The sequence below is a fragment of the Fundulus heteroclitus genome, chromosome 7 (assembly GCF_011125445.2).
Source record: "Fundulus heteroclitus isolate FHET01 chromosome 7, MU-UCD_Fhet_4.1, whole genome shotgun sequence".
NCBI classification, from domain to species: Eukaryota; Metazoa; Chordata; class Actinopteri; order Cyprinodontiformes; family Fundulidae; genus Fundulus; species Fundulus heteroclitus.
Window position 1 is genome coordinate 3466309 of NC_046367.1, and position 17032 is coordinate 3483340.

Here is a 17032-nt window from a genome sequence, read left to right on the forward strand (position 1 = left end):
TGCATCTTCTGCTCAATCATTCTGCAGATTAGCATTCTCGCTCGCTGTTACGCAGGAACAGCTTTTTCTAGTTTATTTTGCATTCTTCTGAGTTAGTTAACCAATTACTTTTGGTCCCTTGAAAAAGAGGTGGCTACTTTTTAAAGAGGTGTAATTCCTAAACCCTTGCTCCAACTTGGATGTGAATACTCTCACATTACAGCTGAGAGTCTGGACTTTAAGTCCACATTGATTATATAATTGTATACTGAATGTTTTCATAAACAGCTAAAATAACAAAACTGTCACTGTCCAAATATTTCTGGGCTTAACTGTACATGGTTTGTGTTTTATGTGTGAAATGCTGGGAATGTGTTGAAAATTCCCTCATGAGGCTCTTTTTACCTTCTTCCAGAGTCAACAGCTGCACCTCCAGTGACAGAGGAGCCTTTTGACAACAGCAAATACAAAAATTACCAGCACCACAGCTATACCAACTACACCTTTGCAGACCTGGATGTAGAGATGGCCAAGCATCGTCTTCCTCAGCCCTCCTCTGGCAAATCCTCACCCAGACACTAGAGCAGATCGATGTGTGCAGTGGACATATACATTTCTCTCCCCAACTGCTTCATCTGCAAGGAAAATCTTGTCAAAGGGTTATGATTAAAGTACAGTTGTAAGAAATTGTGTGGGTTTTTTTTTTTGTGTGCCTTATGCAGATACTGTTTGTTTGGTGTAAAGTAACTGGTGTACAGACCCATTTACAGCATACGTCAGAAAGTTTGTGAGTTAACCTATAGATAGTGGATACTCATTGTTTGTCTAACAGGAGAAAGCGGAACACGTGAGGTACATGCTAGGTTTCTTCACCATATATATGTAAATATCAGGCCACGGAATATTGGGCCACTTGCTCATGTCATGCTTACATTCAGTAACTGTCCACAGGTCTGAAAGCAGGTTTCCATTTGTTAAAGTTAGTTTTTTAAAGCAAGCTTCACAATCTTTTGCGGATAATGTATTCACATACCTTGATAGCACCGGGCTAGTTGTCCCTGTGCCACACTGCATGTGCAGTCATCTTTGTTTGCAAACAGTAAATGGGTCTATAAAGCAGAGGTTTAAATGTGGGGGTTGCAGAGATACTGCACCCCATCCTGCAACCTCCAGGCTCATAATTCCACTGTGTTACATGGAAAATAAGATAAATTGTGACAGAATAGAATATTCTTATTCACATCTTTATTTGTATGATTAATATTTTGTCACTTTTTTTTTTTTTACATATTCCTTGTTAGCTAACTAATGTCATCACTTTTTTACATTTCAGGGTATGCTTAGGTTGTGTTACATTGCGTGTGCCTAGACTAACCTGTCCAGCCTCTCCATTACTCAAGGTTAAAGACCTCTCATATAAAGAGATAGACAAAGGATCAAGTGCTGCTTTTATGCAGTTTTAAGCCTTAGGAGGTAATTTTCATAGAGTGGAACAAGCAAATGGTTTGTATTATGTTTACCATTAAAAAAACAGCTGTTAACCTTCTTCCACACATTGCTCTCATTAAGCTGTGTAAAAATAATCCATCCGTGTTAAGATAAATGTAGAGCGCTGAAAAACTTGTTTAAATAAAGCCAATAAGGACTAGGCGACAAGACGTCTCCGCCCGCTTTATACATATACATGAGCCTGGCACCACAACGTACCCTTGCGTGATGACGCAACACAACTGCGGGTCCCGATTGCTGCAACCGCTTGTCAGTGTGACGAAGATTGGCACTCAGGTAAGCTGTCACTCAAAATCCCTCTTTTTTTCTTTCCCTATCAATCAAACAATCAGGGCCACACGCTAAAATGTCGTGGGGCAGGGCGCGTTAATCTAGCAAAGAAGCGGAGAGTGTTCTTTAGAAGGATATCGAAGCAACAGAGCTACTGGGAGATTATATACGTATAAAAGGGAGGGGGTCAAGAAATATGTCGACGTTTTAGGGGCAGAGGTGGATTGTGTTGGTGCTAAGGGCCACGGTTCCAGATGAGGCCTGATAGTGTTAGTTTATAAGGGAGGGGAAAAAAGACTAGGAGAACGCAGATGTTCCTGCACGATTGAGTGACGGGAAGGATTTGCTCTTACAACAAACTACTGTCGTGTGCTGCCAACGTTCTCTGTGTTCCTCGAATCTCTTTAGAGTAGATAACTGAGCATTATTTATTTATTTTTACATTAAAGACAAAATTAAATGTTTTATATTAGTTGGTCTTATGGTTTGCTTCTTATCAATCTGCAGCTGACTTATTTTCAGTGCCTGCTTAGCAACGTTACCATTTCTTTACTTTTTATTAAATGAGACGCGTTTTAGTTCTTTAATATGGCGATGTCAACGTCGGTTGCTGAATATTGCAGTTAAAGACGTAGTCAGCAGCAACCACTTCACTATATTTAGCATTAGCTGGATCAGAATGTTCTGTTTCAGATTTTTTTCACGAGCTAACGCTAACTGGGTGATATCGTTACAGGGCAGTTGAAAAAGGGGGGCCTATTGAAACTTAGCAGCTTTTGTTATAAATATAGGTGACCTGGTTAGAAAGTGGTATGTTAAAGTGTACTCGAATGATTTGTTGATGTATTGTTTGCACAAAATGTCTGCAGCTAACACTGGCTATGGGCTAATTCATAGTGGGTATGTTAACAGCTGCACACCAAAGCTAACTACATATCAATGTTACTAGCTGAATTATTAAAGGCGAACAGAAATAAACTCATGGATATGCTGTCTCTATATCTGTGTTTATTTCCACCTGTAATGGCTCCTCTTAGTCCCGTTATTTAGATCAGGAGATTTTATTTAGCTTTTACTTATTTCACATCAATATACAATCAATCACCACAGTTTTAAATGTTTTAGCTATCTGAAAACGTAATACTTGCTAGGATAGTATAGTGTTAATCTTCACAATGGCAGTAGTTTAACTGAACTTGTGTATTGTGTAGGTTGGCCATCTGTCCCTGGTTTCTATAATGTCCCGGTGCTGAGCGCGATGGCAGCCTCGTTGGTTTCCATAGACAAATACCCAAAGGGGGAGCAGCAGGTGGGTGCAAGAGACACCTCAATTTGAATACACATTCAGCATGCATATTGAAACTCACTTGTAGTAAAAACTATTGTTGACCAAAACATCTATCAACATTAGACCAGCTTGTTAACTTCTATCAGTTTGTTTAGTTTAGGTTTCCTAATGTTTTATCATCAGTAACATACCTGTGCAAATACTCAGTTATCTGGGTCATCACAACAGCAAACAAGAGGGGCACATTATGGAGTAGTTGTGCAAACCACGAGGTCCCAAGATTTTAGCTAAAAATAATTTATAGATCATCTAAAGCGGCCCAATTCTAAGATTTTTTTTGAGTTGCAAACTGGAAAGTCAACGTTATTTCAAATACTTCTGCCTTGTCTTGAAGCAAAATGCCTTCAAAACCATCTGCTAAAGGAGCACAAGCTAGCAACTTGCCGACTGCTAGCTATAGACAAGACGATGCTGCTTGCATTTCGCAATATTGTTAAAGAAGTAAGTCAAGAGGAAAATGAAAACTAATGGGGAGAAATTGACAAAAGCTGGTTCACCCATTGAAGACGCTATTGACAAACTCAAAAAAGATTAGTGATCATGAAGAAGGCCTGGTGAATCTAGACAAGCGCTTGGAAGTTATAGAAACCAGCTACGCAGACCTTAACAACCAATTTAAGAAAGTATTGGCAAAAACAGACGAGTTTGAAATTAGAGGAAGACGATGTAACCTGCAGGAGTACCTGAAGAAATGGAGCAGTGGAACCCCATCAGATTCATCACCGACCTGCTGTTTGATTTAGTTGGCGGTCTGCAGAAGGCTCCCGTCCTAGACCGAGCTAACCAAGCGGCAGCGGTGGTACCCCTGAAGGGACAAAGACCGCGGGCATTCATCGTACGCATCCATTACTACCAGGAGAAGGAGCGAGTACAACACTGGCCAGACAGAAAGGCAAGTTGGAGTTGGGAGCAGATTTTCATCTTTCCCGACTATAGCATCAACCTGTCCAGACGCCGAGCTGCCTTCAACGGAGTAAAGAATCTTATGCAGAATAAAAAGTTTGCTATGGTCTTATTTATCCTGCCCATTTTCGGATCTCCTTCATCGGCGAAACAAAGGTGTTTGATTCTCCTTAGACAGCGAAAAATTTCAGAGTCCAAGTTTGGTGCTTCTCCTGAGTGACCAGTACAGGAAAGGGTGTGAGGATACCAGATGGTACTATTAATTTGTTACGTCATACCCTTGGACTATGTTAAAATACTGCCAATTTTTGAATGGGGACAGGTCTCTACAAATTCAACAGAAATAAATGAGAGTTTTAAAGTATTACCTTGACATCTATGAATCAGAATCTTCAAAAGTTCCTGTGCTGTTTGACACTTTTTTCGAAAGGATGGTGATTCCTACTTTAGATTCTACAGTTATGGACCAAATGGAGGAACAAATTACTGTAAAAGAAATTAAACTGGTGTCAGGTTCAAACACCTAAAACATTCATTAACAACACAAGAAGGAGAGACAACAATGAGATTGGTTTTCAAATAATCTTGCAAGGAGATCGAACGGAGATGCTTAATACAGATGTCCAAATCCGATCTGAAGCAAATCCGTCGCCCCCTCTCTATTTATTAGGAAAGGGAATCCCTGGTTCCATTGTCAAGCTAAGGGGTAGGGATAAGCAAAATAACTGTGACCTTCGAGATAAAACCAAGCAGTTCACACAGTGCAGCACTCCAGATGGCTGAATAGAGTTCATAAAAACACTTATCATAGTCACAACATATTTCTCTGCTTTCTGCAGGCCTTCTGCAACTATAAGAGAGAGATCTAAAACCTTAAAACTTCTTAGTAGTAAAGAGTAAATATATAATAAATACAATGAAAATAGTAAATAACATAAAATATGTAGACATAGTAATAATAATTCTATCAACTGGCAATTTATTTAATGCAGAATGGAAAGACTCAAGGAGCGGCTGGCTATCCAGTTGAATTTTTCAAGACCTTTAAAGATAGTTTGGCTCCGTTGTTACAGGATATTTTCATTGAATCATTTAATTCGCAATGTCTTCCCCAACGCTCCGTCAAGCAACTATTTCTTTTAGGGGTGTCCTGATACAACTTTTTCACCTCCGATACAATACCGATATTGCAGCTTTGAATATTGTCCGATACCGATATTGACCCGATAAGATATCAGCAGGAGTTATACATACTTTTATAACTTATTTTGTAGTGTGTAATATTAGAAAACGGCTTGCTCAAGTGAATTTACTCAGAGAACAATAGTAAACAATGGGTTACATAAACTATAAACATAAGAATATTCTATATTGAATAAAATCAAATAAAAAATATATAAATTATAAAACCATGAAATAAATCTCAGTGAGTCCAGTCCCTTCGTCTTAACAAATAACTTAAGTGCAAATAACATTTCAGAAGTTTGTTGTTTGAAGTAGCCAGAGGTGTTGTGTCTTCACTTCCGGGGCCTTGCGAAAATTCTCATGCTGCTGTTTGTTATGTTGCTTCAAATGTGCGATGACGTTGTCTAATTAAACTTATATACCACCACAGGAAACTTAAGGATGACAAGTTTTGCACTCAGCTGTAACGTCTTTTTCGGACTTTAACAAAAATTACAGCTGCACTGCCGACATCACTCCTACTTGAGTAGCATAGCGTCTGCTAGTTAGCGGAGTTAGCTGTTGTGATCGCATGGGGTGACCGTGTGGGATACATGCTCTGCTGGATGTAAAGCGCTTCTTTAAGTGTGCTCATATCGTAAATTTTAGGTGCAGGCCGATATAATTTTTTTGGCTGTTATTGGACTTAATTCCGATATTAATATCAGATCGGGACATTTATTTATTATTGAAGCCAAATAAGGATCCACTTGACTGTTCATCATATTGCTCTATTTCGCTGACAAATGTGGACTTAAAAATACAGTCGAAAACCCTGGCTCTCAGGCTAAAATTAGGTTTATTTAATTATTTCTTCTGATCAAACAGGATTCGTAAAGGAAAGGCATGTTTTTTTCAACTTGCGTAGGTTTTTCAACTTATTGTACTACAACTCCTAAAATCACCTTATCACTTGATGCTGAAAAGGCTTTTTGACCGAGTGGAGTGGGATTATCTGTTTTACACTTTAAATAAATTTGACGCGTATTCGAATAAATTCATTATAGGGTAGTTCACGCGTGACGTCCCACGTGACGTCAGCGCTACATCCGGGTCCCGCGGGTAGGCAAAAACAGTACTGTTCTTGTCTACTACATGACAAAACGGGTGATTTAGAGCGTACTTTTACTTCGTTTATTTTTGGAATCTAAACAATGCCTACGACTTGTTGTGCTCCCGGTTGCACAGAGAGGCATTCCAAATCGTTGGATGTACGTTTCTGTCGTTTACCGAAGGAGGAAGGACGAAGAAAGAAATGGATATTTTCAATGAAAAGAGCGCAGGCAGACACTCCCAATGGACTGGGGGAGCCATCATACTACGACAGAATTTGCAGTCTACACTTCATCTCCGGTAAATACAACTTAATTCTGCTCTAGTCATTGTTCTACTTAAATAGCGGCGGAGGGGAGGTGGCGATCGCTACACGGGCCGGAGAAGCGGTAGCAGCAGCAGCCGTTGTCTGAAGCAGCAGCAGCAGCGGCTGCTGCTGCTGCTGCTTCAGACAACGGGCCGGAGAAGCCGCTGCTAGCAGAAGCTAGCAGCAGCAGCTACAGCAGCTGCTGCTGCTATTACGCCCCCGTTCACGGGCGCTAGTACTTCTGTGTTTACGCTGCAATGTCGCCGACACCGCCACCCATTTTAACAAGACAAAAACACTGTAATCCGTAGTGAAAAATGTTTTTTTTTAACCTACCGGGCGGGTCTTCCTATCTGCTGAGACGCGGCCTGTGTCCGACACCGCTTTGTGCTGTTGCACAAACATGTGTGAACAACATCCATCTATCCATCCATTTTCTGACCGCTTAATCCCTCATGGCGTCGCGGGCGTTGCTGGAGCCTTTTTCCTGATATAAAATAATTGTAGCCGTCTAGTGGTTTCATGGCTTTCATGCTCTCTCGTGTGTACTGGCCTGCCGTGTTTATAAGGCAGCTGTATGTCACAGTACGAAACCCTTGGCCAGCATTTCACAGACTAGCTCCGTCCCTTCAGGCTTTTACTGTGTGGATCTGGCAATCTGATACCATCAACCATCAACTTACTCTTAAAACAATCTTGTAGTATGTTATCTAAAGAAGAAAAATACATGGAGATCTCGTCAGTTTCTCTGTTTGCGTCCGCCATTGTGTTCGCCTTTTGCCTACCAGTCCGGCGCGCATGCGCGAAAAACCCGCATCAAAACAATAACAATGAACTACCCTATACTGTTGATACTTGCCTCTCCACCGTGGGACGAGAAGGGTGACCTCTGTCCCCTCTTCTATTTGCGTTAGCAATTGAACTGTAAGCAATCAAGCTAAGAGCAGAAGATAATGTTAAGGGTATCTACAGAGCTGATCAGGACCACAAAATATCTTTGTATGCTGACTACTGTTTGTGTCAGATAATTTGTGCTCTCTTCCCCGTGCTCTTACTATTTTTGAACAACTTGGTACGATTTTGGCTTACAAGTTAAATTTACATAAGAATTAATTATTTATTGTGAACTCTATGGCCAGGAAGATTTCATTTACAGACTTTCCTTTCAAAGCTAAATTAGATTATATGACTTACCTGGGTTTCAAGGTTAGTCACAAATATAAAGATCTCTTTAAAAACAATTTTGAACCACTTCTTGAAAAAACTAAGTCAGAACTTCAAAGATGGATTAATTTGCCACTATTGTTAATAGGCCATGTCAGTTCTATAAAAATGAACATATTACCCAAGTTCCTTTATTTATTTCAGTGCATTCCATGTTATATACCAAAGAAGTACTTTGAAACACTATGTTTCTATGTTTATCTGGAAAATATGTTTCTACATTTATTTGGAATGGTAAATCTCCCAGAATACTTAAAGATTTTATGCAGAGCTCTAGGCCAGTGGGATTGGCTCAGCAAATATACGAAACATGCTATTTTGGATCAATAACTTTTCTATAGAAACCCCAGTTTGGCTTCAAATTGAGTGGTCTAATTGTAGCAAAACTAGTCTACCTGCTTTGTTGACCTCTGTTTTCCCTTTAGAAGTATGCACCTATAAATGCAACCCTCTGCTATATAACTCTCTGAGAATCTGGTGCAGTGTAGGAAAAGATTTGGGCTGCATTCTATGTCAATCAAAACTCCTATTTGTTCAACTTACATGTTCCCACCTTCTATGTCTGATCCTGCTTTTAAAATCTGGAAAAGAAATGGAGTTGATGGGACATTCGCAACATTTACATAGTTTATGTAAACAGTTTATTGTCACAGGGTACACTCATATGTGCCAGACATGGGCTCCTTCAATTCAAGGTTCTGCACCGGTTACATATTACAAAAGAAAAGCTGTCTAAGTTTTACCCAGGGACTGATCCCCGGTGTAAGCGATGCAAGGCAGAAACGCGTTTTCTTATTCACACTCACTGGGCATACTTGAAACTTAATACCTATTGGACTTCTAAATTCAATACACTTTTAGAAATATGCAATGTTAAATTTGGCCCCTCCGCTCTAACTGCAATCTTTGGAGTTATACCTCCAGATGTTTAACATTCCAAACATAATTCAGATACAATAGCTTTTGCTATACTGATTGCGAGACGTCTTATTCTTTTGAAACAGGAGGCCCCTCCTACACATGAACAATGGCTTGCAGAGCTCATGAGGTTTTTGCATTTAGAAAAGATGAGATGTACATTAGCACGTTTAACTGCTAAATTTGTCAAGGCATGGCAACCATATCTCACCACAACCAAATCACTGCTATATTGTTGTAATTAGCTGTAAAGTTAATAGATTTTTATATTTTCCTTTATCATTATTGTTTTTGTGTATGTCTATTTGTTTTTGTATGTGTGATTTTTTTTTTCTGTATTGTATATTAAAATGAACAGCAGTTTATAAAACTTGAATGCTGTAAAAATGTACTGTTAAATAAATAAAGTAAAAAAACAAAACAGCAAACAGGTTTAAATCGGAGGCTACCAGACATTCGCTCAGTTTTTCTCAACACGTTTTGACACCTATCTAGAAGTCTTTGTCGAATCTGGTGGCTCGCACTTGATCAACCTGTAATTGAAGCAATATTGTTTTTAAGCACACGGAGGCCCATCCATTTGGGCAATTGTCAGAGGCAACTCAGTGACCCACTCATCACTGTCCTGGGTCGTTAGAGGCTATTGCTGTGTGTGAGTGGCGTTACATCGGCAGTCCAAGAACTCCACTCACACCAAACAATAGCCTCTGATGACCCAGGACAGTGATGGGTGGGTAATTTATTTGCATTTGACTTGTAATGTGCCTGGGAGGAGGCCACGTCGTACCACGACTGGTTTAAGGCTCTGGCGTCTTCCATCTGTCAGAGCTCCGCTTAAAAAGCCAGAGGAAGCCGCTCCCAACGAGTTGTGGGTGTGGGCCACACCCCCCAGCCAACTAGAGCCACCTGTGGAGCAGAGTTAGGGCACAGATACACAGAGAACCCTGACACACCTTATTGGTTAGTTTTAAAGCTGTTTCACGTGTCAGGATAATTTGCTTGATTTTTGCCCCAATCTTCCCCTTTCTTCATTCACTGATGGGGGTGGCTCTTAAGATAATCTTAAAGGGATTCATGAGTACTTTCCTACTAACTTAAAAATCTCTGTTACGCAAAAATTCAGAAGTTCTTCAAAAATTGTATATTTGTTATATTTTTCACTTATGGAGGTCGTCATTTTTTCACTTGTGCGTTGCATTCTGGGTTAATGACGTGGTTTGATCCTAATGGACTGGAAGCTACTGAATTAACACAGGAAGGTTAACGTTACCCAAGTTGTTTAGTATTCTATTTCATTTGACTGGTGTAAATTTAGACAATACCACACTGTCGCTGTTGGCTGTAATTTCAAAACAACAGACTAAGTGAGGATAGTCTTCATTGCTGAAAAAAGAAGAGCACCATTAGTAGAGCACGACTTCTGAAGGACCTACATTTGTCCCCTAAACACTGAGTAATTTTTATCAACAAAATTTATGACAACTGCCGTTACCCTGCAAAGCTAAAACCAGCTGCTGTGCCAACTATTTTTATCCATAAAGCGCCTAAACCCCGCCGCCTTGCGATCAAAAGAGGCTGGGTGCAACATCAGAGGCAGGCAACACCTTAAGCCCTTTTAAATAATGAAGGTAGTGCCACTGTCCCCGGTACCGAATGTGAAATCACAGAGCAGACTCTAAACAGGTGTTGAAAAGGATGAAAAAGTTTAATGTTACTCCTTGGCGTTTTGGTTGGACTTGAAGAGTGCTAGCATGTAGCATATGTCATTTATCCAGAATGCACTGCAGCGTAAACAACGTGACGACGTCCGTGTAACAATATTTTATTTATAAAAACTAACCATCTTACCAGTATTTATACTGTAATTTATATGTAAAATAGATGTTTCTGAAATAAAGTCCATTGTTACAACTAATCGTGGATCCTTTGGATTGTCCGTGGATTGTCCTGGCCCATTATCCTAGCATATGTGGTGTTCTCTGAGGACAAAGGAGCACACCTGCTGATTGTGACATGTTGCCAATCACACAGTGAGGTGACGGAAACCCAGAGAAAAACAAAATAAAACTCACCCTCATATCATGCAAATGTAGAGACCCCTGTTTGTGCTGTCTCCACTCCTGTAACCAGCATGTTTTTAATGTATTTTCTCTGTTGCAATGAGTCCACAAACTATTGCCTTTGGTTTTCCTCGTCGTCCATATGTTCATTTACTCTGAACTCATGTTCAATCTTGAGTGGTTTTGAAAGATTTTCCATCTAATAGCTGAATGATCTTGAGTGAAATCTGTTTGTATATGATGTGTTGTGCTTGGCTTCTGACAGGAGACAACACACTCTACAAACAAACAAGTCATAGTTCTGATTATGTTTATTGTTACAAGTGCTGCCCCTCAGGTTTTGAAAATTCGTCCACAATTTTTAAATCTACCTGTGTGAACAGGCTTTTTCTGCAAATTTGTCTACCTAGTCAAGTAGACCGGTGATCTATGTATCGGTGTTTGAATGAGCGTTGTTTTGTGAATGACTTTCATTGGTTCTCCCTGAAAAAAAAATGCTTTTACAACTTCAGTAGTTCTCACTGGGCTATCTGCCTCTTCTTTATGGTTGATCAAACAAAAGGTCTTTTTGAAAAATGAAATTATGAAACAGCTTAAATTGCCTTATGTTTTATATTTTATATATTTTTTTAACAAACTGTAATGCAATTTAGTGACATTTTATGTGATGTACCTTTATAAAGTTATGCAAAATTATAAAGTCTAGAGAAAATCTTACATGGTTTTCAAAATTTTCTCCAAACAGAAATTGGGAAAGTGTGGTTTAACACTTTGTAGAACCACCTTTCACTGCAGTTACAGCTGCAAGTTTCTGTAGGTTTTGCAGAGCTAGGTATTGAAATTTATCTATTCCTTTGTATAAAACTGTTCCACCTTAGCCAAGCCATCTTTATTTAAAAGCACACTAAAACAGCTGACCAAAGTGCTGAACAGACATGTACAGCTAGAGCATATATAAACACAGAAAATACCAAATATAAAACATATTGGGTATTTCCACACAAATTTGTTGTTGGAATGTGCCTGGGAGGATTGGCCTCCATGCGTTTAAAAACAGCAGCGCTCCGACTACAGGTTGCTCAAGTGCGAGCCATCAGAATTAATAAAGACTGTTGGGTAGGTGTCGAAATGTTTTCATAAAAACTGAGCGAAAGTATGTTTGCTTCCGATTTAAGCCCGTTTGTTGTTATCAGTAACATTAAGCACCTTGTCATGGTTTTCAAATGTTTAGCCCACATGCAGATACGAACGGGAGGCTCGGCACAAGTTCTAAGATGTTTATTGAAAGGAAACAACAGCAGGGGAAAACGACAACGTGTTGTTCAAGCGAGGTCTGAGCGTCGGGCTGGGGCAACTTGAATAAAAGGATAAAGTGAGCTCTGTCATGCTGCGTCAAAGGCTAATGAGAAAAGGTGGCTTTTTGGAGCAATTTAAAAATACAGTGAAGAGGCTTGTCTGATGTGTAATGGCAGTAAGTTCAAAAGCTTTGGAGCTGCCACAGAAAAAGTTCTGTCTTCTCTGAACTTTTGCCGTGTCCTCAACAAATCCAGCAGATGCTGGTCCGCTGACCTGAGTGAGCGGGAAGGGCAGTGCATTTGCAAAAGCTCAGATAGGTAAATACCTTTAAACCAAAGGTCATCAACATTTTTGAAACTGTACTTCATCGATACTATGTCATACAAAGAGCTACCTGTGCTGACGATTTGAACTACAAGAGTCCAAGCTCACATTAACTTCATGTAATATAAATGTTTTTAATGCTTTTGGCTTTTTTAAATCTATGTAAATACAAGTATGATTATCAGAATGAGCAACTGAATAAAATGGCACTTTAAACACAGCTCACCGGAAGGTTGTGCTATTTATTTGAACAGGTTTGTGGGCACCACATATGATCCTTGGGGGCCATTTGGTACCCATGGGCACCATGTATGCATACATTGAAGTGTGAAATTGTCTGGGGAAAACACGTGAAAAATTTTAAAGAGTGAATTAATTTGCAAGGCACTGTAAGATCACATGACTGACATGACATGTTGAAGTGGAAGCTCAGTATTGAGTTTTGTTCTCCAACTACTCTTGACCTTCACGTCAGCTTTTTTTTCTGTGTCAGCCTTTTCTCTGCCTTTCTCAGATTTTCTGTCTCATTTTTTTCTTCTCATTTTGCTTAATTATTACAGATGCAAAGCGTGGTACAGCTAGATTGTGACTCTGAAGCAAAGTTTGGAGGGACATTGGTTGAAGTGTCCAATCCAGTGCCCACTGAACCACAAACACCCATGGATGCAGACAAAGCATCAATATATCGGTAACAAAACCTTTTTAGTCTTTTATGACAGTAATGCTTTTGAGGCATCATCCATGTCGTTTATTGCTTCCTCTTTTTGTTATCCCCAGGAAATGTCATTGTACCCAGGGTTTCCGCAGGGTCTTAAGTCTTGAATTTGCTTTATTGAATCAAAATTTAAAAGTGCTATCACATCACTGTATAAACTATTTGTTGTAGTTTAATATTACTGCATACGTAAAATCTCCAAAGAATTTCATTAAAAAAAATTAAGTCACCTTTTTGTAGGTGGTTGCTTTGGCAGGCCAGATTTCCCTCCTCAGTAAAAGGCTTAGGCTTTACCTCGTTGACTTCACTCTGATTGGGTAAGACCATATTTGGAAATCGGTTAAACCCCACACCACCACCAACATCGTTCCCCTCTCCATCCACATCTCTGATGTCGGAGCAACATTCCTCTGTAAATCCACTATGGTATTATGGCTAGTGGAAGTATGTCTTACAGGATGTCGAACAGGTGAGGCCAGGCTGACCAATGACACCTGGCAGCGCGATTCATCTTCCACAACAGTGGGTCCAAATCTGTGTCCACGAGCTCTCTGCCCCACGCTGCTCTGCTGCTGTGGACCATGCAGAACTCGCTGCTCTACTGCTTCAGACAGTGCACATACTTTTATCAGACAAGACAGCATTTGGAAATTAAATAAATGTACGTGTAATGGCAGGGTTTTGGTTGCCACCTTCTGTGTTGGTACAGAAGTTGTTTTCAAAATCAGTTTGTTCAAAAACCCTATCTTGAATTTAATTTAGTAAATTGCGCTGAACATATGAACATTGCATCATATTGGACCGTGGTGAAGTTTGTCTTGGGTTGGATACTGGGCATTCACGGTCCACGGCTTCTGCGGTGAGTGACAAAAAACGGCAGCCCAAGATCAGCCTCCCTGTATCGGCTTGAACTGGAGGTAGTCACCGCTGAAACCGTGGAGCATAAATATCTAATATCCAGCCTAAAATAATGTATATTATAATTGTGTGGTACCTCTCCCTAAATGTATTTTTAGCCACTCCTTGGTCATAAAAGCTCCCTTCTTTGAGTGAGTGAGTGAGTGAGTGAGTGAGTGAGTGAGTGAGTGAGAGAGAGTTTTATTAATCTTATGGATTTTCATTCATAGTGTTAAATTTGAGTTGATGACACCTGCAGAAACCCTGTGTACCACTTTTAATATCAAATAGTGTTAAGGCTTGTGATATCTTTTATTTTTTTTTATTCTGGTGCACGAGGGAGCCCTATTGTAATTACTAAAAGAAGAATAGTTTTTGCAGTGTAATTCTTGGTTTGTCTTCTACAGACACCCCCTGTTCCCCTTGTTGGCCTTGCTTTTTGAGAAGTGTGAGCAATCTACGTTAAGCTCTGAATGTATCACTTCAGCCAGCTTTGATGTGGACATTGAGAACTTTGTCCGCAGTCAGGAGAAAGAGGGAAAGCCTTTCTTCAGTGAAGACCCTGAACTTGATAATTTGGTGAGTAGCACATTTGTAAATCTTTGGCAGTTTTGGCAAAGCATATTGTTTCACAATGAAATGCAGATGTTTGTTGCATTGTCATTCCATTTAATTCAATTACATTTTATATAACGTCAGTTCACGACACGACATCCCAAGACACTTTATAAAGTCAAATTTAATCAAATCATACAGATTGGTCAAAACTCTGAGGAAACCCAGTAGATTCCATCGAGTCTTGACAAGCAGCAGTCACACGTCATGAAAGATCGTAGAGCCAGTCAGTTGTCTGCATTGTCCATGGCTTTGCAGCAGTCCTTCAAATTGAGAATGCATAAAGTGACCGTGGAGAGGAAAACTCCCTTTAACAGGGAGGAAAACCTCCAGCAGAACTAGGCTCAGTGTGAACGGTCATCTGCCTCGACTGACTGGGGTTTAGAGAAGACAGAGCAGAGACACAAAAAGCACAGAAGCACACATTGATCCAGGAATTCTGTGTTATATGGTAATTATATGGTCATTCAGCAGATGATCTGCCTCTGCTGACTGATGTCACAGCTAACAGAACGCCTCTAGTGAAACACTGCAACCACCACAACACACCTAGCGTACAGCCTAGGTAGTGCAATTCCAATATTAGGTACCAAGTGTACCTACTATGAAGAAAAAAAATAACACAGAACAAAAAGTTAAAAGTTGAAATAACAATGCAAATTGGAGAACAGTAGGAGAAATTAGCAGAGTGAGAAAAATAAACCCCGATGTCCTCCAGTGACCTAAGCCTATAGCAGCATAACTACAGAGATAGTTCAGGGTAACCTAAGCTATTCTAACTATAAACTGCTTCAAAAAGGAAAGTTTTAAGCCTGGTCTTATAAGTAGACAGGGTGTCTGCCTCATGGACTAAAAATGGGAGTTGGTTCCACAGGAGAGAAGCCTGATAACAAAAGGACCTGCCTCCTATTTTACTTTTAGAGACTCTAGGAACCACAAGGTGATCATCTATTCTTGATTTAACAGGAAGCCATTGAAGGGAAGGTAAATTAGGAGAAATATGATTCCTCTTTTTGATTTTCATCAGAACTCTTGATGTAGCATTTTGGATCAGCAGAAGGCTTCGAACTGTATTTTGTGGATTTGTTACTTCAAGGCTGGACTATCGTAATTCTTTACTACCGATACTAAAGAATTACGATAGTCCAACCTTGAAGTAACAAATGCATGGACTAGTTTTTCCATCACTCCTGAACAATATCTTTCTAATTTTGCCAATATTCTGGAGGTGAAAAAAGGAAACTCTGGAAACATGTATAATATGGGATTTAAATCACGTCTTGGTCAAAAATAACACCAAGGTTTTTTACTTTATTAACAGAGGCCAATTTAATGGCATCCAGATGAAGTGATTTATTAAGAAATACATTTTTTGAGGACTCTGGTCCAAAGATGACAACTTCAGTCTTGTCAGAATTTAAAAGCAGGAAATTTAAAGTCATCCAGGTTTTGATGTCATCAAGACATGCCTGTAGTCATGTAAGTAATTGTTATGCCAGAAGCTGTTTGAATATGCTTATTATTATTATTATTAATTTTAATTTAGTATTATAATTTAAGTAATAAATCATTCAACTCAAATTCCGCTATAACAAAATATAGTTCAAATGGTGGTGATGTTAGCTAGAAGCTTGTAATGATTTATACTAATAATGCATTAATTAATTAGCTGTTATGAACTCATTTATGCTGGAATAAATGATCTGGTCGGATTTTAACCGACGAGGTTTATCCAGCAGACTGTGAGAACCCCAATATAACTGCAATTAGAGTTTAAATCCTTATTCCTTATCACCAATCCAATAATAATGTTTCTGTATTAATATCAGATGTTAACTTCCAAAAGGAGGTAGCTCTGAATTCTGAACAACCATGCAACTGTGCATTGGATTGAACACAAAACAATTTCTATTCCGCAGTTGTTGTTTTTATTGAACCAAAAGCAATTCCCTGTTACAGTAATTCTCTGATTCAACAACCTTAGAAATCTTACTCACTACTAAAACTAAACATGCAAAATATATATGAAAATAAAAGAACAAAACAAAACAAAAAAACAAATGGATTAAAATGAGCGGTTAGCAAATCTAAGTCCAGCTCACGGTTGTTTACCACCACATTCAAAACATCAGCATTTGACGTAGTAGCATTGACAGACAGAACAGCTTTGAGAGTCCCACTGGACGCTTTGATGTCTTACAAAAGCTATTCCCGCTAAGCTACCTCCAGTTCAGTTATACGACACCCTCCCAAGATGGCGACTATGATGAAGTATGATCTACCAATTTGCGTGATGCGTGAGGGGAGGTCCTAATGACGTAACCACGCTTACGCTGAGGGGCTAATACCTCGCTTCGAGAGGGCGCGGCTAACCGACGAGTTTAAAGGAA

General features: G+C 39.5%; 2 protein-coding genes across 7 annotated transcripts in view; both read left to right on the top strand.

Moving 5' to 3' along the window:
* ndufv3 (NADH:ubiquinone oxidoreductase subunit V3) overlaps positions 1-666 on the top strand; it is a 31355-nt gene extending 30689 nt beyond the window's left edge. Inside the window, exon 3 of the mRNA XM_036138772.1 lies at positions 395-666. Within this exon, the coding sequence (XP_035994665.1) occupies positions 395-561 (167 nt within the window). The 3' untranslated portion in view covers positions 562-666. The remainder of the gene's footprint in view (positions 1-394) is intronic.
* A 122-nt stretch (positions 667-788) lies between these two features.
* pknox1.1 (pbx/knotted 1 homeobox 1.1) overlaps positions 789-17032 on the top strand; it is a 110726-nt gene continuing 94482 nt past the window's right edge. The window contains exons 1-4 of one of the 6 annotated variants that reach the window (XM_036138769.1): positions 1697-1764; positions 2970-3067; positions 12976-13103; positions 14435-14606. In XM_036138769.1, coding sequence (XP_035994662.1) covers positions 3017-3067; positions 12976-13103; positions 14435-14606 — 351 coding nt within the window. In that variant the 5' untranslated portion in view covers positions 1697-1764; positions 2970-3016. Of the gene's footprint in view, positions 1765-2967; positions 3068-3783; positions 3999-12975; positions 13104-14434; positions 14607-17032 lie in introns of those variants that run through there. The other 5 variants (XM_036138771.1, XM_036138767.1, XM_036138770.1 and 2 more) reach the window with 5 other exon arrangements.